The following is a 23,230-nucleotide window of genomic DNA, read 5'->3' as shown; positions in this document are numbered from 1 at the left end:
ACCCCACTATGTACTGACCGTGAGAGAGACTGTTAACAGCACCTCACTATGTACTGACCGGGAGAGAGACTGTGTTAACAGCACCCCACTATGTACTGACCGGGAGAGAGACTGTTAACAGCACCCCACTATGTACTGACCGGGAGAGAGACTGTTAACAGCACCCCACTATGTACTGACCGGGAGAGAGACTGTGTTAACAGCACCCCACTATGTACTGACCAGGAGAGAGACTGTGTTAACAGTGGTGTGGACAGGGACTGACTGAACATCAAACACATTGGAGCAGGACGCCTCCTGCCAACTGGCTAAGAGACTTTTCTTTGGAGACATACAGCAACGGGACAGAACACGGTGTGTGTGGTGTGTGTGTGTGTGTGTGTGTGTGTGTGTGTGTGTGTGTGTGTGTGTGTGTGTGTGTGTGTGTGTGTGTGTGTGTGTGTGTGTGTGTGTGTGTGTGTGGTTGGCTGGTAGAAGTCATGCTAATAAGACTGGTCCCAGACGGATAAGCACCTTCACAGCCAGGATTTATTATAAAGGACCACAGCTCTAGTGTGTGTGTATTTGTGTGTGTGTGTGTGTGTGTGTGTGTGTGTGTGTGTGTGTGTGTGTGTGTGTGTGTGTGTGTGTGTGGTGTGTGGTGTGTGTGTGTGTGGTGTGTGTGGTGTGTGTGTGTGTGTGTGTGTGTGTGTGTGTGTGTGTGTGTGTGTGTGTGTGTGTTTGCCAGCAGCCTCCAGGCTGACTCAGTCTCAGGTGAGTTGTATCTGTGCTTGGCTGCTCTCTGTTACTGGTTGATTAGCAGACAGTCTATTAAGAGAAATGCCCTGATCACTGCCACATCGCCCACCCAACTACCACCCAACAACAACCCAACTACCACCCAACAACTACCCAACTACCACCCAACTACCACCCAACAACAACACAACTACCACACAACTACCACCCAACTACCACCCAACTACCACCCAACTACTACCAACGTGGTATTGTTTGCCATTGATTGTACTGTTGAAGTTACTCAAAAACAATTGTACACAACAACACAGCTTCTAAGTAAAACAACAGAACTTCAACATCTAGGCTAAGTAAAACAGCAGAACTTCAACATCTAGGCTAAGTAAAACAACAGAACTTCAACATCTAGGCTAAGTAAAACAACAGAACTTCAACATCTAGGCTAAGTAAAACAACAGAACTTCAACATCTAGGCTAAGTAAAACAGCAGAACTTCAACATCTAGGCTAAGTAAAACAACAGAACTTCAACATCTAGGCTAAGTAAAACAACAGAACTTCAACATCTAGGCTAAGTAAAACAGCAGAACTTCAACATCTAGGCTAAGTAAAACAACATAACTTCAACATCTAGGCTAAGTAAAACAGCAGAACTTCAACATCTAGGCTAAGTAAAACAGCAGAACTTCAACATCTAGGCTAAGTAAAACAACAGAACTTCAACATCTAGGCTAAGTAAAACAGCAGAACTTCAACATCTAGGCTAAGTAAAACAGCAGAACTTCAACATCTAGGCTAAGTAAAACAACAGAACTTCAACATCTAGGCTAAGTAAAACAACAGAACTTCAACATCTAGGCTAAGTAAAACAACAGAACTTCAACATCTAGGCTAAGTAAAACAGCAGAACTTCAACATCTAGGCTAAGTAAAACAGCAGAACTTCAACATCTAGGCTAAGTAAAACAACAGAACTTCAACATCTAGGCTAAGTAAAACAACAGAACTTCAACATCTAGGCTAAGTAAAACAGCAGAACTTCAACATCTAGGCTAAGTAAAACAGCAGAACTTCAACATCTAGGCTAAGTAAAACAGCAGAACTTCAACATCTAGGCTAAGTAAAACAACAGAACTTCAACATCTAGGCTAAGTAAAACAGCAGAACTTCAACATCTAGGCTAAGTAAAACAACAGAACTTCAACATCTAGGCTAAGTAAAACAGCAGAACTTCAACATCTAGGCTAAGTAAAACAACAGAACTTCAACATCTAGGCTAAGTAAAACAACAGAACTTCAACATCTAGGCTAAGTAAAACAGCAGAACTTCAACATCTAGGCTAAGTAAAACAACAGAACTTCAACATCTAGGCTAAGTAAAACAACAGAACTTCAACATCTAGGCTAAGTAAAACAACAGAACTTCAACATCTAGGCTAAGTAAAACAACAGAACTTCAACATCTAGGCTAAGTAAAACAACAGAACTTCAACATCTAGGCTAAGTAAAACAACAGAACTTCAACATCTAGGCTAAGTAAAACAACAGAACTTCAACATCTAGGCTAAGTAAAACAACAGAACTTCAACATCTAGGCTAAGTAAAACAACAGAACTTCAACATCTAGGCTAAGTAAAACAACAGAACTTCAACATCTAGGCTAAGTAAAACAGCAGAACTTCAACATCTAGGCTAAGTAAAACAACAGAACTTCAACATCTAGGCTAAGTAAAACAGCAGAACTTCAACATCTAGGCTAAGTAAAACAACAGAACTTCAACATCTAGGCTAAGTAAAACAACAGAACTTCAACATCTAGGCTAAGTAAAACAGCAGAACTTCAACATCTAGGCTAAGTAAAACAACAGAACTTCAACATCTAGGCTAAGTAAAACAACAGAACTTCAACATCTAGGCTAAGTAAAACAGCAGAACTTCAACATCTAGGCTAAGTAAAACTGCAGAACTTCAACATCTAGGCTAAGTAAAACAACAGAACTTCAACATCTAGGCTAAGTAAAACAGCAGAACTTCAACATCTAGGCTAAGTAAAACAACAGAACTTCAACATCTAGGCTAAGTAAAACAACAGAACTTCAACATCTAGGCTAAGTAGTAGCAAAGGTGGGACCAACTCCACATTAATGCCCATGATTTTGGAATGAGAAGTTTGACGAGCAGGTGTCCACACACTGTTGGTCATGTAGGGATTTACATTTATGAATTTTGTATATATATATATTATATAATCTTTTTGTTTCTTCCACTTTGACAGAGTATTTTGTGTAGATTGTTGACAATTAAATCTATTTGAATCCCAATGTAACACAATAAAATGTGAACAGGGAAGTAACAGCAGCTCTACGTCGGCCAACAGGGAAGTGACAGCAGCTCTACGTCGGCCAACAGGGAAGTAACAGCAGCTCTACGTCGGCCAACAGGGAAGTAACAGCAGCTCTACGTCGGCTTAACAGGGAAGTAACAGCAGCTCTACGTCGGCCAACAGGGAAGTAACAGCAGCTCTACGTCGGCCAACAGGGAAGTAACAGCAGCTCTACGTCGGCCAACAGGGAAGTAACAGCAGCTCTACGTCGGCCAACAGGGAAGTAACAGCAGCTCTACGTCGGCCAACAGGGAAGTAACAGCAGCTCTACGTCGGCCAACAGGGAAGTAACAGCAGCTCTACGTCGGCCAACAGGGAAGTAACAGCAGCTCTACGTCGGCCAACAGGGAAGTAACAGCAGCTCTACATCGGCCAACAAGGGAAGTAACAGCAGCTCTACGTCGGCCAACAGGGAAGTAACAGCAGCTCTACGTCGGCCAACAGGGAAGTAACAGCAGCTCTACGTCGGCCAACAACAGGGAAGTAACAGCAGCTCTCACGTCGGCCAACAACAGGGAAGTAACAGCAGCTCTACGTCGGCCAACACGGGAAGTAACAGCAGCTCTACGTCGGCCAACAGGGAAGTAACAGCAGCTCTACATCGGCCAACAGGGAAGTAACAGCAGCTCTACACCGGCCAACAACAGGGAAGTAACAGCAGCTCTACATCGGCCAACAGGGAAGTAACAGCAGCTCTACATCGGCCAACAGGGAAGTAACAGCAGCTCTACGTCGGCCAACAGGGAAGTAACAGCAGCTCTACGTCGGCCAACAACAGGGAAGTAACAGCAGCTCTACATCGGCCAACAACAGGGAAGTAACAGCAGCTCTACGTCGGCCAACAGGGAAGTAACAGCAGCTCTACGTCGGCCAACAACAGGGAAGTAACAGCAGCTCTACGTCGGCCAACAACAGGGAAGTAACAGCAGCTCTACGTCGGCCAACAACAGGGAAGTAACAGCAGCTCTACGTCGGCCAACAGGGAAGTAACAGCAGCTCTACATCGGCCAACAGGGAAGTAACAGCAGCTCTACGTCGGCCAACAGGGAAGTAACAGCAGCTCTACGTCGGCCAACAGGGAAGTAACAGCAGCTCTACATCGGCCAACAGGGAAGTAACAGTAACGTCAGTTATTCCTAGCAGATGTCTGCAGATTTCCACCTTGTACATTTATACTGGACAAAATCCATTTGTAAAAACCTCCAGGGAACAAACCAAACCAGTACTAATGTTATTGTAATTCTCTGCTGCGCTACGATGACCATAAAAGTGATTTACACCACAACACCATTAGAGATGTGTTTTAGGTGTTGTTCTAATCTGTGGCTACATTAACCCATGTCAGGGGCCCACATGGCACCCTATTCCCTATCTAGTGCACTACTTTTGACCAGGGCCCATAGGGGTAGTGCACTACTTTTGACCATGGCCCATAGGGGTAGTGCACTATACCGGAAATAGGGTACCATTTGGGAAACGTCTCATAAATGGCCAAGGACGAAACACGGTGAGTAATCAAATTGTACATGTTTATCTAATTTGGCCGAGAGATATATAACAGTAGTATAAACAACGAGGCTGTTTGGTGAAGCAGTCGACTCAGCTCTTATTTACAGTGATGTGTCCTTAAGGCTGGCATTATGAGGCATGTAAGCAATAACGTCCGGGGACAAACCATGCTATTTCATGTAATTACCCCAGTAACAGAGGTGCCCGGGGTGTGTGTGTGTGTGTGTGTGTGTGTGTAACAGAGGAGCCTAAGGGAGGCTATGAGGAACAGGGAGAGGAGGACATTATTAAAACTATTCAGATCTGTGGATAATCTGTGCTTTACGACATGCTAATTTCAATCAACAGACCACTGTGGGCACTGGCCATGGAAGGAAGGGCCTCAGGATGATGTTAACTACAACTAAAACCAGAGAGACTTTACATTCAGTGAGTATTACATTCAGATACTTTACATTCAGTGAGTATTACATTCAGATACTTTACATTCAGAGAGTATTACATTCAGAGACTTTACATTCAGAGAGTATTACATTCAGAGACTTTACATTCAGAGACTTTACATTCAGAGACTTTACATTCAGTGAGTATTACATTCAGAGACTTTACATTCAGTGAGTATTACATTCAGAGACTTTACATTTAGGGAGTATTACATTCAGAGACTTTACATTTAGTGAGTATTACATTCAGAGACTTTACATTTAGTGAGTATTACATTCAGAGACTTTACATTTAGTGAGTATTACATTCAGAGACTTTACATTTAGTGAGTATTACATTCAGAGACTTTACATTTAGGGAGTATTACATTCAGAGACTTTACATTCAGTGAGTATTACATTCAGATACTTTACATTTAGTGAATATTACATTCAGAGACTTTACATTGAGGGAGTATTACATTCAGAGTCTTTACATTTAGTGAATATTACATCTTGATTTATATATTACATTCAGAGACTTTACATTGAGGGATTATTAAGTTCAGAGACTAGAGAGACAAGAAACCACGAGCCACACAGGAAGTAACATTTCCTAAAAATGGACAAAACAATGGCAACTTTTAAAGAGAGAAAGATGCCCCAAATCACAACAGATGTGTGGAGAAAGACAGATAAATGTTGTTAACACAAGCAGAATACAGCAGCTTCCAGGGCATGATCTGACAGACCAAATATCTGACTGAGGCTTTAACATGTTTCTTTACTTCCACTTCCACTTCCACTTCCACACACACACACACACACACACACACACACACACACACACACACACACACACACACACACACACACACACACACACACACACACACACACACACACACACACACACACACACACACACACACACACACACACACACACTCTCTCTCTCCTGGGACTGTGTGTGTTTGTGCGCTAGCGTCCGTGTGTGTGTATGTACACATGTTCGTGTGTGTGGGCGGTAAAACATGCGTGTGTGGGAGGAAGACATGTCTTTCCAGAGGATGTGTGAGCTTCCTTCGTTTCTGTTCATTAAGACTGTAGGAGAGAAGCTGCAGGAGATTTCACCACAGAGTTAAACATGAACAGAAAAGCTCACCGCAGGTCAAACTGATTAAGACTGTTGAAGAGAATGACAGCGTTGGACCGTTTCAATTCAAGACGTGATTTCATTTAGTTGGGAGTAAGAACTAAGAGCTGTGTCTGACAATCCTCAGGCAGCAACACAGGTGTCAAAAACCTGCTTTACTAAAACATCCTAAACTCAATATCGCCTGTCTCAATAAAGTTAGGACATCACGTAGTGTACAAAGCCCTCTCACCATCTCCCGTCAGTCTCCTCTCTCTATCTCCCGTCGGTCTCCTCTCTCTATCTCCCGTCGGTCTCCTCTCTCCATCTCCCGTCAGTCTCCTCTCTCTATCTCCCGTCAGTCTCCTCGCTCCATCTCCCGTCAGTCTCCTCTCTCCATCTCCCGTCGGTCTCCTCTCTCTATCTCCCGTCGGTCTCCTCTCTCTATCTCCCGTCAGTCTCCTCTCTCTATCTCCCGTCAGTCTCCTCTCTCTATCTCCCGTCGGTCTCCTCTCTCTATCTCCCGTCGGTCTCCTCTCTCTATCTCCCGTCGGTCTCCTCTCTCTATCTCCCGTCGGTCTCCTCTCTCTATCTCCCGTCGGTCTCCTCTCTCCATCTCCCGTCAGTCTCCTCTCTCTATCTCCCGTCAGTCTCCTCTCTCCATCTCCCGTCAGTCTCCTCTCTCCATCTCCCGTCTGTCTCCTCTCTCTATCTCCCGTCAGTCTCCTCTCTCTATCTCCCGTCAGTCTCCTCTCTCTATCTCCCGTCAGTCTCCTCTCTCTATCTCCCGTCAGTCTCCTCTCTCTATCTCCCGTCAGTCTCCTCTCTCTATCTCCCGTCAGTCTCCTCTCTCTATCTCCCGTCAGTCTCCTCTCTCTATCTCCCGTCAGTCTCCTCTCTCTATCTCCCGTCAGTCTCCTCTCTCCATCTCCCGTCAGTCTCCTCTCTCCATCTCCCGTCAGTCTCCTCTCTCTATCTCCCGTCAGTCTCCTCTCTCCATCTCCCGTCAGTCTCCTCTCTCCATCTCCCGTCAGTCTCCTCTCTCCATCTCCCGTCAGTCTCCTCTCTCCATCTCCCGTCAGTCTCCTCTCTCCATCTCCCGTCAGTCTCCTCTCTCCATCTCCCGTCAGTCTCCTCTCTCTATCTCCCGTCAGTCTCCTCTCTCTATCTCCCGTCAGTCTCCTCTCTCTATCTCCCGTCAGTCTCCTCTCTCTATCTCCCGTCAGTCTCCTCTCTCTATCTCCCGTCAATCTCCTCTCTCTATCTCCCGTCAGTCTCCTCTATCTCCCGTCAGTCTCCTCTCTCTATCTCCCGTCAGTCTCCTCTCTCTATCTCCCGTCAGTCTCCTCTCTCTATCTACCGTCAGTCTCCTCTCTCCATCTCCCGTCAGTCTCCTCTCTCCATCTCCCGTCAGTCTCCTCTCTCCATCTCCCGTCAGTCTCCTCTCTCTATCTCAGTCTCCTCTATCTCCCGTCAGTCTCCTCTCCCGTCAGTCTCCTCTCCCGTCAGTCTCCTCTCTCTATCTCCCGTCAGTCTCCTCAAACTCATGAGCCTCATCTCCACTTAACCCCATAACTTTTAAATTTTCTTTCAAATAAGAGTGCGTTATAAAGTAAAGGTATTATATTTAATTATAACTTGTGTGTTCTGAATCTATAAACTGGGGCCTGTTCAGAAGAGGGCAACACTAAAGAACGTTCAGGTAGAAATGTACTGTGTAGAACAGTTATGATTGTTAGGCACATAGAATAGGCCGATCATGTCATCCCTATTCATCACATTTCTATCTGAAACTATTCAGTTTCACCACACTGAAGTCACCATTTAGGTCTTCAGTGGCCGTGAAGTGTTTCTACCACTGATGTTCATTGACAGAGAGAATCCTGTTCAGGCTTTCAGAGGCACCGTAATCACCAGGCCTCTCCAGTCAGTTAGAACATGGTAATGCTGCTGATCACCGTATGAAACAAAGCCAAATGACCTGCTGAAGGTGTCTCCATTAGCTGGATAATACCACAGAGAGCAGTGAGAGGGAAACTAGCCTACGCATCATTAAAGAGGGATTATTATTCAATGAATGCTTGTTCATTACTCTCCACGCCAGATCCAAGATGGAGGACCAGTAACCTCTACGGGTAGGCCTGTAATTGTAGTCAGGCTCCTGGTATTTCATTTTCATTTTTTTGTTCCATTTGAGTCATTTAGCAGACAGTCTTATGCAGAGGGACTTACAGCAGTGAGTACATACATTTTTGTACTTTTTCCCGTACTGGTCCCCCGCGGGACTCGAACCAGCAACCCTGGAGTTGCAAGCGCCACGCTCTAACAACTGAACCGCAAGAGATAATATTTCCCCTCGGCACCGAACACGGAGGAGACCAAGTTTATTTTTTATTTATTTATATTTAACCTTTATTTAACTAGGCAAGTCAGTTAAGAACAAATTCTTATTTTACAATAACGGCCTACACCAGGCCAAACCCGGACGACACTGGGCCAATTGTGCGCCGCCCTATGGGACTCCCAATCACGGCCGGATGTGATACAGCCTGGATTTGAAGCTAGTGCTTCCTAATCATCATCAGGAGGTACTGGAGAGCGACTTAGTGTATAGTAATGATTGGAGGGTACAGGAGAGAGACTTAGTGTATAGTAATGATTGGAGGGTACAGGAGAGAGACTTAGTGTATAGTAATGATTGGAGGGTACAGGAGAGAGACTTAGTGTATAGTAATGATTGGAGGGTACAGGAGAGAGACTTAGTGTATAGTAATGATTGGAGGGTACAGGAGAGAGACTTAGTGTATAGTAATGATTGGAGGGTACAGGAGAGAGACTTAGTGTATAGTAATGATTGGAGGGTACAGGAGAGAGACTTAGTGTATAGTAATGATTGGAGGGTACAGGAGAGAGACTTAGTGTATAGTAATGATTGGAGGGTACAGGAGAGAGACTTAGTGTATAGTAATGATTGGAGGGTACAGGAGAGGGACCTGTCTGAAACATGAACATTTCTCAGAGGTTCAGAGGACTGTTGGTCAATGGGAGTCCTAGCCAGCAGCACAGCAGTCTCTCAGACAGCTCCTCTACAGAGGACCATCCTAAAGGTCTTCTTCGGTTTCTCCTCATCACTTACCTGACACACCAAACTGGTTGACCTTGTGTGGACATTTCAATATATTAAAAAAATGCCTTGTCTCGATGGTTGAAGATGCATCGAGTGGTGGCATCGTCAAGCTCTAAACAAACTCCCTGAGCATCTCTGGGCGTCAGATCCACTTCAAAAAGACAAGCACCACACAGTGCAACCAGTGAGAGGACATTCCCGATCGGACAACGGCCATTTTGTTCATCACAGATCTCTCAGAGGAATACAATCATCAATGTTACACGAGTCACCACACAGAGGACGACGTATCAAAGAGTCTTCAAGAAAGACCAGGTTGACATCCAGACCTGGGTTCAAATAATATTTGAAATATTTTTTATAATTTGACCCTTTGCTCTAGTATCCTGGATTGCCAAATGGGGACTATTATATTGGTCCATTAAGCCAGACAGCTCAAACAAGCACAGTGGGATGAAATTATTTAAAATAGTATTGACAAGATATCAGAGACAAGAGCAAACCTGCAATATCAACAGTAAACCCCAGTAAACCCCATAATAAACCCCAGGAAGAGAAGCTGCTGCCTTGACAGGAACTAATGGGGATCCATAATAAACCCCAGGAAGAGTAGCTGCTGCCTTGGCAGGAACTAATGGGGATCCATAATAAACCCCAGGAAGAGTAGCTGCTGCCTTGGCAGGAACTAATGGGGATCCATAATAAACCCCAGGAAGTGCAGCTGCTGCCTTGGCAGGAACTAATGGGGATCCATAATAAACCCCAGGAAGAGTAGCTGCTGTCTTGGCAGGAAGTAATGGGGATCCATAATAAACCCCAGGAAGAGTAGCTGCTGTCTTGGCAGGAAGTAATGGGGATCCATAATAAACCCCAGGAAGAGTAGCTGCTGTCTTGGCAGGAACTAATGGGGATCCATAATAAATACAAATACAAATATTCCCACGTTCAAGGAGCTTTTCCGTTCTGATAGTTTTTTTGTTGTGGCCTAAAAACCTTTAGGTCTACCTATAGAACAATGTAAAAACACCTCTGCATCTCTGCTCAGCCTGGTAAGAGAGGCGTAAAGGATGATTAGCATCCCCAGAGGCTCTGGAAGTGTGGAGAAAATATTCTGTTGGCCGGCTCTCCAGGAACCATCACATGAGCCGGAAGACAGACTGGCCAAACTCCTGTTTCTAGGAATTCATTCTAAAACTGAACTCAAAAAGGCACTAATAAGTCATTTTTTGTTTCATTTGTATTTAATTCTAAGTCCCAGCCTATATGTGCAATGTATAGACAATAATGATTTAATACAACTAAATGTTGTTTAAATGCTGAGCTCTTTATGTCCCTACCAGCCTATTGCGTCACACTCTCAAATGCTTCACAATGTATTTTCTTTGTAGGCTCCATGAGCGGGACTCCGCTCACATCCTCTGTATGGGACCAAATGATTCACTCTGCACACCATATACTGGAAACTAGGACACCATGGGAATGGACACCATGGGGATGGACACCATGGGAATGGACACCATGGGAATGGACACCATGGGGATGGACACCATGGGGATGGACACCACGGGGATGGACACCACGGGGATAGACACCATGGGGATGGACACCATGGGGATGGACACCATGGGAATGGACACCATGGGGATGGACACCATGGGGATGGACACCATGGGGATGGACACCACGGGGATGGACACCATGGGGATGGACACCATATAAATGGACACCACGGGGATGGACACCACGGGGATGGACACCATGGGGATGGACACCATGGGGATGGACACCATGGGGATGGACACCATGGGGATGGACACCACGGGAATGGACACCACGGGAATGGACACCATATAAATGGACACCATGGGAATGGACACCACGGGAATGGACACCACGGGAATGGACACCATATAAATGGACACCATGGGAATGGACACCACGGGAATGGACACCACGGGAATGGACACCATATAAATGGACACCATGGGAATGGACACTATAGGGATGGACACCATGGGGATAGACACCATGGGGATGGACACCATATAAATGGACACCATGGGAATGGACACCATGGGGATAGACACCATATAAATGGACACCATGGGAATGGACACCATATAAATGGACACCATGGGGATAGACACCATGGGGATGGACACCATATAAATGGACACCATGGGAATGGACACCATGGGGATGGACACCATGGGGATAGACACCATGGGGATGGACACCATATAAATGGACACCATGGGAATGGACACCATGGGGATGGACACCATATAAATGGACACCATGGGAATGGACACCATGGGAATGGACACCATATAAATGGACACCATGGGGATGGACACCATGGGGATGGACACCATGGGGATGGACACCATGGGGATAGACACCATGGGGATGGACACCATGGGGATGGACACCATATAAATGGACACCATGGGAATGGACACCATATAAATGGACACCATGGGGATAGACACCATGGGGATGGACACCATATAAATGGACACCATGGGAATGGACACCATGGGAATGGACACCATATAAATGGACACCATGGGAATGGACACCATGGGAATGGACACCATATAAATGGACACCATGGGAATGGACACCACGGGAATGGACACCATATAAATGGACACCATGGGAATGGACACCATAGGGATGGACACCATGGGAATGGACACCATAGGGATGGACACCATAGGGATGGACACCATGGGGATGGACACCATGGGGATGGACACCATAGGGATGGACACCATGGGGATAGACACCATATAAATGGACACCATGGGAATGGACACCATGGGAATGGACACCATAGAAATGGACACCATGGGAATGGACACCATGGGAATGGACACCATGGGAATGGACACCATAGAAATGGACACCATATAAATGGACACCATGGGAATGGACACCATAGAAATGGACACCAACAAACAACCAGAACATTCCCCTCTCAGGCTTTGAGGAAGGAGAAAGGCGAGAGTTGGCATATACCATGAACATATGAAAAACTCACGCCTGCGCAATCACTCAAAAAGGTGAATAAAATGAATGATGTCTTACCTTGTGGTGGTAGGGGTTATAGGAGTGGAACAGGGCCGACAGCTCTTTGGTTCGTTGTTTTTTCTGTGGAGAGAAGTAAAGATAAAGGACATTTATATTTAAAAAAGTACAATGTTATTTTCAGACAGAAAGAGAAGTCACAGTAGTAGACCTAAATGGATTAGAAATATGACATATTATTAGCCCACAAGATTAAGAGACAAATCTACCCCGTTTACTCCCATAATAACTGCATAATAACGCCATATGTCCTTGAATCAAAAAAGTACAACGTCAAATTTAAAAAGACAGACTGTGCAGCTGGCTTTTGGAATACAGTTGATTAATGCAAACAGCTATTCTAATAGATACAAAATAAAACATTGGGCTATTATTTGCCTACAAGATAAGTCTCAATCTACCATTTTCATTGTCGCCCCAAAGCCTCGCATAAATCCTGATACATCCTTAATTTGTAATGAAATGCAGACGCAGAGATATGAGTTAAAACAGGATTTAATGGCATCAGCATGACTTCTAGAGAAGAGAAGAGAGTAAAGTAGTCGAGGTTTGGTAATGAGGGGGACTGATTAGTCCTTCTGTTTCTCAACCCAGGGAGACAGCAACAGCATTATGGGACAACTTCCCTGTCCTCAGGCAACATCATCTGCTGCATATATAATGCCTTAACATGGACCTTTACCATGAGAGATGGAGAGAGATTAGAATCTGGCTGAAAATGTTCCAATCAGTTATAGAACCAATTGCTCTATATGGCAGTGAAGTATGGGGTCCGTGCTCTAATAATGAATTTACCGAATGGGACAAACATCCAATTGAAATACTGCATGCAGAGTTTCGCAAGACTGTATTGGAAGTGCAAAGAAAAACTCAAAATAACGCATGTAGAGCAGAATTGGGCCAATACCCCCCTCCTCATTCAAATTGAAAAAAGAGCCATCAAATTATCCAACCATCTAAAAACAAGCGATTCCAAAACATTCCATCACAGCTCTACAACGTCAAGAGATGAAACCAGAGAAGAGTCCCCTCAGCCAGCTGGTTCTGAGGCTCAGTTCACTAACCCAAACCAACCCCATAGAGCCTCAGGACGACACTCAGCCAGCTGGTTCTGAGGCTCAGTTCACTAACCCAAACCAACCCCATAGAGCCTCAGGACGGCACTCAGCCAGCTGGTTCTGAGGCTCAGTTCACTAACCCAAACCAACCCCATAGAGCCTCAGGACGGCACTCAGCCAGCTGGTTCTGAGGCTCAGTTCACTAACCCAAACCAACCCCATAGAGCCTCAGGACAGCACTCAGCCAGCTGGTTCTGAGGCTCAGTTCACTAACCCAAACCAACCCCATAGAGCCTCAGGACGGCACTCAGCCAGCTGGTTCTGAGGCTCAGTTCACTAACCCAAACCAACCCCATAGAGCCTCAGGACGGCACTCAGCCAGCTGGTTCTGAGGCTCAGTTCACTAACCCAAACCAACCCCATAGAGCCTCAGGACGGCACTCAGCCAGCTGGTTCTGAGGCTCAGTTCACTAACCCAAACCAACCCCATAGAGCCTCAGGACGGCACTCAGCCAGCTGGTTCTGAGGCTCAGTTCACTAACCCAAACCAACCCCATAGAGCCTCAGGACGGCACTCAGCCAGCTGGTTCTGAGGCTCAGTTCACTAACCCAAACCAACCCCATAGAGCCTCAGGACGTCACTCAGCCAGCTGGTTCTGAGGCTCAGTTCACTAACCCAAACCAACCCCATAGAGCCTCAGGACGGCACTCAGCCAGCTGGTTCTGAGGCTCAGTTCACTAACCCAAACCAACCCCATAGAGCCTCAGGACATCACTCAGCCAGCTGGTTCTGAGGCTCAGTTCACTAACCCAAACCAACCCCATAGAGCCTCAGGACGGCACTCAGCCAGCTGGTTCTGAGGCTCAGTTCACTAACCCAAACCAACCCCATAGAGCCTCAGGACGACACTCAGCCAGCTGGTTCTGAGGCTCAGTTCACTAACCCAAACCAACCCCATAGAGCCTCAGGACAGCACTCAGCCAGCTGGTTCTGAGGCTCAGTTCACTGACCCAAACCAACCCCATAGAGCCTCAGGACGACACTCAGCCAGCTGGTTCTGAGGCTCAGTTCACTAACCCAAACCAACCCCATAGAGCCTCAGGACGGCACTCAGCCAGCTGGTTCTGAGGCTCAGTTCACTGACCCAAACCAACCCCATAGAGCCTCAGGACGGCACTCAGAACATCTGGCCCAACCAAATCATCACAAAACAAAAACATATATATATATATCACCTTTTGGAAAGACACAACATAAAATCAAAGTAAACTTCAATGCTATTTGTCTCTAAACAGACAGTCCATGGTGGCAGACTATCTGACCACTGTGACTGATAGAAAACTGAGGAAAACACTGACTAGGTACAGACTCAGTGAGCACAGTCTGGCTATAGAGACTGGTCGTCACAGACAAACCTGGCTGCCCAGAGAGGACAGTCTGGCTATAGAGACCGGTCGTCACAGACAAACCTGGCTGACCAGAGAGGACAGTCCGGCTATAGAGACTGGTCATCACAGACAAACCTGGCTGCCCAGAGAGGACAGTCTGACTATAGAGACCGGTCGTCACAGACAAACCTGGCTGCCCAGAGAGGACAGTCTGGCTATAGAGACCGGTCGTCACAGACAAACCTGGCTGTCCAGAGAGGACAGTCTGGCTATAGAGACTGGTCGTCACAGACAAACCTGGCTGCCCAGAGAGGACAGTCTGGCTATAGAGACCGGTCGTCACAGACAAACCTGGCTGTCCAGAGAGGACAGTCTGGCTATAGAGACCGGTCGTCACAGACAAACCTGGCTGCCCAGAGAGGACAGTCTGGCTATAGAGACCGGTCGTCACAGACAAACCTGGCTGTCCAGAGAGGACAGTCTGGCTGCCCAGAGAGGACAGTCTGGCTATAGAGACTGGTCGTCACAGACAAACCTGGCTGTCCAGAGAGGACAGTCTGGCTATAGAGACCGGTCGTCACAGACAAACCTGGCTGTCCAGAGAGGACAGTCTGGCTGCCCAGAGAGGACAGTCTGGCTATAGAGACCGGTCGTCACAGACAAACCTGGCTGCCCAGAGAGGACAGTCTGGCTATAGAGACTGGTCGTCACAGACAAACCTGGCTGTCCAGAGAGGACAGTCTGGCTATAGAGACCGGTCGTCACAGACAAACCTGGCTGTCCAGAGAGGACAGTCTGGCTATAGAGACCGGTCGTCACAGACAAACCTGGCTGCCCAGAGAGGACAGTCTGGCTATAGAGACCGGTCGTCACAGACAAACCTGGCTGACCAGAGAGGACAGTCTGGCTATAGAGACCGGTCGTCACAGACAAACCTGGCTGTCCAGAGAGGACAGTCTGGCTATAGAGACCGGTCGTCACAGACAAACCTGGCTGTCCAGAGAGGACAGTCTAGCTATAGAGACCGGTCGTCACAGACAAACCTGGCTGTCCAGAGAGGACAGTCTAGCTATAGAGACCGGTCGTCACAGACAAACCTGGCTGTCCAGAGAGGACAGTCTGGCTATAGAGACCGGTCGTCACAGACAAACCTGGCTGTCCAGAGAGGACAGTCTGGCTATAGAGACCGGTCGTCACAGACAAACCTGAGAGGACAGTCTGTGCTCACTCTGCTCCAGGGGAGAGGTAGAGACAGAGCTGTATTTCCTGTTACACTGTGACAAATACTCAGACCTAAGAGAATATTTCTTTCACAAAATGATCATTCAGTACAAAGAATTTGAAACTACAAAAGATGAAGAAAAAGCCAAAATGTACCAAATGTGCATCCTCCTGCCACAACCTGAGGGAAAGCCAGTGAAAAGTGCAATGCAATGTAAAGAATATTTCCCATTTAGTTTTAGTTTTGTCTTTCATACCAGGTCATGTGTCTTCTCAGTCATGTTGACACTGGTCTACTACCATCGCTTTAATGTATTGTTACTCTCATTAATATTGTTGTTGTTGTTAATGGTAATCACATGTCCACTACTACTATTATTATTGCTGTTGGTCCCACCATTTATTTATACATGTATACTTTGACAATGTAAGTCATTTTACATGCCATGTAATAAAGTCTATTGAACTGAATTAAGAGAGAGATGGAGAGAGAGAGAGAGATGGAGAGAGAGAGAGAGATGGAGAGAGAGAGATGGAGAGAGAGAGATGGAGAGAGAGAGAGAGATGGAGAGAGAGATGGCGAGAGAGAGAGAGATGGAGAGAGAGAGATGGAGAGAGAGAGAGAGATGGAGAGAGAGAGAGATGGCGAGAGAGAGAGATGGAGAGAGAGAGAGAGATGGAGAGAGAGAGATGGAGAGAGAGAGAGAGATGGAGAGAGAGAGAGATGGCGAGAGAGAGAGATGGAGAGAGAGAGAGATGGTGAGAGAGAGAGAGATGGAGAGAGAGAGAGATGGCGAGAGAGAGAGATGGAGAGAGAGAGAGATGGCGAGAGAGAGAGAGATGGAGAGAGAGAGAGCGATGGAGAGAGAGTGAGCGATGGAGAGAGAGAGAGAGAGAGAGAGATGGCGAGATAGTTTCAGACCAAGATAACAATGAAAACATCTTAATTCACAGAAAAACTCCTCAAACGTCTACTTGTAAAACCAGAAGAAATCCAATAGGGCCACATCTACAGTAGGTCTCAGACAGACAGATGGTTCTGACCCTACCCGAGGTTACTATTCCTCAACACCACCAATGAGATCCCTGCAGTATTCACTCCATAACCCACACACACACACACACACACACACACACACACACACACACACACACACACACACACACACACACACACACACACACACACACACACACACACACACACACACACACACACACACAGACACACACAGACACACACACACACACACACACACACACACACACACACAGGCACACACACACAGACACACACAGACACAGGCACACACACAGACACACACACACACACACACACACACACACACACACAGACACAGGCACACACACACAGACACAGACATAATTGTGTAGATCCTATTCCAATGGTGAAGTATGCCTTCTGGCCTTTCTGATTTGGGAGAGAGGGAGACGAGAGTCAGAGGAGGAGGAGGAGGAGAGGAGAGAGGTTGGAGGAAGGTTGCCAGGCTCGGGTAGAGGAAGATAACCAGCTACCTTAAGAGAATCTCTTTACTTTCCACCCTGAAATCACATCTTCATTCTGGGTTGAATAGGAGCAGGAATTTGATCAAACACCATGAACCCAAAGCTGACCTTGGGAGACAGAGTTGCATCCCAAATGGCATCCCATTTCCCTATATAGTGCACTACCCCTTATGGACCCTGGTCTAAAGTCACGCACTAGAAAGGGAATAGGGTGCCATTTTGGACACAGATCACTATTTCAGCCTATTAGGAGCTGAGGCCTGGGCTGAGATTGCTGCCGCTCCTGTTACAGCCCAAAGCAGTCAGTCGCTCTCCTCTCCCGGAACCTTCCGGAGTCAGGGACGGCAGAAAATAATCTTGATAAGCCAAATAATAAACCACTTATCTTTATTTTAAACTAGGGGGGAGGACATGGAGGGACGTAGGAGAGGACATGGAGGGACGTAGGGGAGGACATGGAGGGACGTAGGGGAGGACATGGAGGGACGTAGGGGAGGACATGGAGGGACGTAGGAGAGGACATGGAGGGACGTAGGGGAGGACATGGAGGGACGTAGGGGAGGACATGGAGGGACGTAGGGGAGGACATGGAGGGACGTACGGGAGGACATGGAGGGACGGAGGGGAGGACATGGAGGGGGAAACGTGGAGGGACACTGGAGGTCCAACAGGGTTTGGATTGGCCACTAATAAGGCCTGGACCCGAGGCAGTGAGGTGTTCATCAGAAAGAAACACGGATGTGAATCTCTCAGCTCAAATGCCTTCAGTAGTTCTACATGAACAGACTAACGGACAGACAGCTGTTCATTGGGAGACATGCTGTCTGTCCATCAAAGAGACTTGGAGAGGGGAATAGGGTCCCCATAGGGCTCTGGTCAACAGTAGTGCACTACATAGGGATTAGGGCCCCCATAGGGCTCTGGTCAACAGTAGTGCACTACATAGGGAATAGGGTCCCCATAGGGCTCTGGTCAACAGTAGTGCACTACATAGGGATTAGGGTCCCATTTGGGACACAGTCAGAGACGTTCATCCATCTGCTTGAACCAGTCAGATCTCAGACTTTAACAAATACGACACACATTTCTACTGCCTTGATAGCGAAGGACAGCAACATATCAACACACTACATCTAAATCAATCAAACATATTGACGTCCCACAAAAAGCTGCTGTGCAATGAGTCACCAGAACATGTCAAAACAACGTCCTCACCACCTTCAAATTAGGTCACTGATGTCTTACTGAGAAGACAACTGAACTGAGGAACGCTGGGCATTTAGCTCCTAATAACATGCAAATCAATGCAAATCAACGCAGCCAAAACAGGTTGACGTCCCAATTGGCCTGCGTCTGTCTGCTCAGACTAGAGAGGAGAACGGCATCGACGTAACGTTCATTTAGAAACGTGTTGTGTGTTAACGTGTTGTGTGTTAACGTGTTGTGTGTGTTAACGTGTTGTGTGTGTTAACGTGTTGTGTGTGTGTTAACGTGTTGTGTGGTAACGTGTTGTGTGTGTTAACGTGTTGTGTGTGTGTTAACGTGTTGTGTGTGTTAACGTGTTGTGTGTGTGTTAACGTGTTGTGTGTGTTAACGTGTTGTGTGTGTGTTAACGTGTTGTGTGTGTTAACGTGTTGTGTGTTACGTGTTGTGTGTTAACGTGTTGTGTGTTAACGTGTTGTGTGTTAACGTGTTGTGTGTTAACGTGTTGTGTGGTAATGTGTTGTGTGTTAACGTGTTGTGTGTTAACGTGTTGTGTGTTAAAGTGTTGTGTGTTAATATGTTGTGTGTGTGTTAACGTGTTGGGTGTGTGTTAACGTGTTGTGTGTTAACGTGTTGTGTGTTAACGTGTTGTGTGTTAACGTGTTGTGTGTGTTAACGTGTTGTGTGTTAACGTGTTGTGTGTGTTAACGTGTTGTGTGTGTTAACGTGTTGTGTGTTAACGTGTTGTGTGTGTTAACGTGTTGAGTGTTAACGTGTTGAGTGTTAACGTGTTGTGTGTGTTAACGTGTTGTGTGTTAACGTGTTGTGTGTTAACGTGTTGTGTGTTAACGTGTTGTGTGTGTGTTAACGTGTTGTGTGTTAACGTGTTGTGTGTTAACGTGTTGTGTGTGTTAACGTGTTGTGTGTGTGTTAACGTGTTGTGTGTTGTTAACGTGTTGTGTGTTAACGTGTTGTGTGTGTTAACGTGTTGTGTGTTAACGTGTTGTGTGTTAACGTGTTGTGTGTGTTAACGTGTTGTGTGTGTTAACGTGTTGTGTGTTAACGTGTTGTGTGTGTTAACGTGTTGTGTGTGTTAACGTGTTGTGTGTGTTGTGTGTTAACGTGTTGTGTGTGTTAACGTGTTGTGTGTTAACGTGTTGAGTGTTAACGTGTTGTGTGTGTTAACGTGTTGTGTGTTAACGTGTTGTGTGTTAACGTGTTGTGTGTGTGTTAACGTGTTGTGTGTTAACGTGTTGTGTGTTAACGTGTTGTGTGTTGTTAACGTGTTGTGTGTTAACGTGTTGAGTGTTAACGTGTTGTGTGTGTTAACGTGTTGTGTGTTAACGTGTTGTGTGTTAACGTGTTGAGTGTTAACGTGTTGTGTGTGTTAACGTGTTGTGTGTTAACGTGTTGTGTGTTAACGTGTTGTGTGTTAACGTGTTGAGTGTTAACGTGTTGTGTGTGTTAACGTGTTGTGTGTTAATGTGTTGTGTGAGTGTTAACGTGTTGTGTGTTGTGTGTGTTAACGTGTTGTGTGTTAACGTGTTGTGTGTTAACGTGTTGTGTGTTAACATGTTGTGTGTGTGTTAACGTGTTGTGTGTGTTAACATGTTGAGTGTTAACGTGTTGTGTGTGTTCACGTGTTGTGTGTTAACGTGTTGTGTGTTAACGTGTTGTGTGTGTTAACGTGTTGTGTGTTAACAGCTCTGACAGCCTGACTCGGCCCTGGACAGCCTGACTCGACCCCTGGAGCTCTGCCTGACTCGGCCCTGGAGCTCTGACAGCCTGACTCGGCCCTGGAGCTCACAGCCTGACTCGGCCCTGGAGCTCTGACAGCCTGACTCGGCCCTGGAGCTCTGACAGCCTGACTCGGCCCTGGAGCTCTGACAGCCTGACTCGGCCCTGGAGCTCTGACAGCCTGACTCGGCCCTGGAGCTCTGACAGCCTGACTCGGCCCTGGAGCTCTGACAGCCTGACTCGGCCCTGGAGCTCTGAGCACCTTGGTTCTATAAGACAGCAGTTGAAGGGGAATGTGTATATTGAAAGGCCTGCGTATAACAATTTGACATGGTTTTATGAGTTGAATGTAAGTTCTTTTCCAGGTACATACTGTGAAATGTGGGCTATGGCGTTTCCTGAGGTAACAATGAGGTAGGAATGTGGAAGGATCTCCAATCAGTTCTGAGAGGTATGGACAGAGGAATGCTGTACTTCAAGACTTAGCCTTGTCCTTAGAAACATCCACATTCTGTGCTACCACTGCCGTCAGCCACAGCTTGCTCTTTGTGTTCATGGGGGAAAGTAAAGTTAGATTCTATTCTGTGTACGCTGAATGCTTTGCTTATAAGTTACCTGGCTTTGTGTTGATGGGGGAAATGAAGTATACAATATTTTTTTGTGTTTATTCTATTCTGTGGGCCACATGTTCATAAGTAACTTCACTATGAGCACATTCAACAATATCTGTGAAGAATATAGGTGGATAAATAGCCAGTACTTAACCACTTCACTGAGTCTACAGGAACAACAAGAACATGGCTTCATAGCAGCTGTATTATGTTCATGGTTCATCAGTTTAAGTTGATTTACCAATACATCGTTTCAACCCATCGAACATACAGTTTTTAATTCAACAGATCTGGATGGTCCTGTAGACTGGCTCTCTCTTCTTTATTCAACAGACCTGGATGGTCCTGTAGACTGGCTCTCTCTTCTTTAGTCTGTTCTGTTTATTCAACAGACCTGGATGGTCTGTAGACTGGCTCTCTCTTCTTTAGTCTGTTCTGTTTATTCAACAGACCTGGATGGTCCTGTAGACTGGCTCTCTCTTCTTTAGTCTGTTCTGTTTATTCAACAGACCTGGATGGTCTGTAGACTGGCTCTCTCTTCTTTAGTCTGTTCTGTTTATTCAACAGACCTGGATGGTCCTGTAGACTGGCTCTCTCTTCTTTAGTCTGTTCTGTTTATTCAACAGACCTGGATGGTCTGTAGACTGGCTCTCTCTTCTTTAGTCTGTTCTGTTTATTCAACAGACCTGGATGGTCCTGTAGACTGGCTCTCTCTTCTTTAGTCTGTTCTGTTTATTCAACAGACCTGGATGGTCTGTAGACTGGCTCTCTCTTCTTTAGTCTGTTCTGTTTATTCAACAGACCTGGATGGTCCTGTAGACTGGCTCTCTCTTCTTTAGTCTGTTCTGTTTATTCAACAGACCTGGATGGTCTGTAGACTGGCTCTCTCTTCTTTAGTCTGTTCTGTTTATTCAACAGACCTGGATGGTCCTGTAGACTGGCTCTCTCTTCTTTAGTCTGTTCTGTTTATTCAACAGACCTGGATGGTCTGTAGACTGGCTCTCTCTTCTTTAGTCTGTTCTGTTTATTCAACAGACCTGGATGGTCCTGTAGACTGGCTCTCTCTTCTTTAGTCTGTTCTGTTTATTCAACAGACCTGGATGGTCCTGTAGACTGGCTGTCTCTTCTTTAGTCTGTTCTGTTTATTCAACAGACCTGGATGGTCTGTAGACTGGCTCTCTCTTCTTTAGTCTGTTCTGTTTATTCAACAGACCTGGATGGTCCTGTAGACTGGCTGTCTCTTCTTTAGTCTGTTCTGTTTATTCAACAGACCTGGATGGTCTGTAGACTGGCTCTCTCTTCTTTAGTCTGTTCTGTTTATTCAACAGACCTGGATGGTCTGTAGACTGGCTCTCTCTTCTTTAGTCTGTTCTGTTTATTCAACAGACCTGGATGGTCTGTAGACTGGCTCTCTCTTCTTTATTCAACAGACCTGGATGGTCTGTAGACTGGCTGTCTCTTCTTTATTCAACAGACCTGGATGGTCTGTAGACTGGCTCTCTCTTCTTTAGTCTGTTCTGTTTATTCAACAGACCTGGATGGTCTGTAGACTGGCTCTCTCTTCTTTAGTCTGTTCTGTTTATTCAACAGACCTGGATGGTCTGTAGACTGGCTCTCTCTTCTTTAGTCTGTTCTGTTTATTCAACAGACCTGGATGGTCCTGTAGACTGGCTCTCTCTTCTTTAGTCTGTTCTGTTTATTCAACAGACCTGGATGGTCCTGTAGACTGGCTGTCTCTTCTTTAGTCTGTTCTGTTTATTCAACAGACCTGGATGGTCTGTAGACTGGCTCTCTCTTCTTTAGTCTGTTCTGTTTATTCAACAAACAATAAGGATAAAAAAAACTAAATGTTCTGACATTTCGTTTATCTCTGTAGCTCAGTTGGTAGAGCACGGTGCTTGAAACGACAGGATAGTGGGTTCGATTCCTGGGACCACCTGTATGTAAAATGTATCCAGGTATGACTAAGTCGCTTTGGATAAAAGCGTCTGCTAAACGTAAAATTCACCTCTCACCTTTTTAACCCCGCTGGCGCTGGACATCACGCATAAGAGGTTAAAACGTTTTGAAGTTCCCCGT

The 23,230-nt window shown here is 46.0% G+C and overlaps 1 protein-coding gene across 1 annotated transcript in view; it reads right to left on the bottom strand.

Moving 5' to 3' along the window:
• cdkal (CDK5 regulatory subunit-associated protein 1-like 1) overlaps positions 1-23,230 on the bottom strand; it is an 807,683-nt gene that overhangs the window by 154,455 nt on the left and 629,998 nt on the right. The window contains 1 exon segment of the mRNA NM_001173677.1: positions 12,406-12,468. Within this exon segment, the coding sequence (NP_001167148.1) occupies positions 12,406-12,468 (63 nt within the window).

The sequence above is a fragment of the Salmo salar genome, chromosome ssa05 (assembly GCF_905237065.1).
Source record: "Salmo salar chromosome ssa05, Ssal_v3.1, whole genome shotgun sequence".
Classification (NCBI taxonomy): Eukaryota; Metazoa; Chordata; class Actinopteri; order Salmoniformes; family Salmonidae; genus Salmo; species Salmo salar.
The sequence above is the reverse complement of the archived record's forward strand: the minus strand, read 5'-3'. Positions and strand labels throughout refer to the sequence as shown.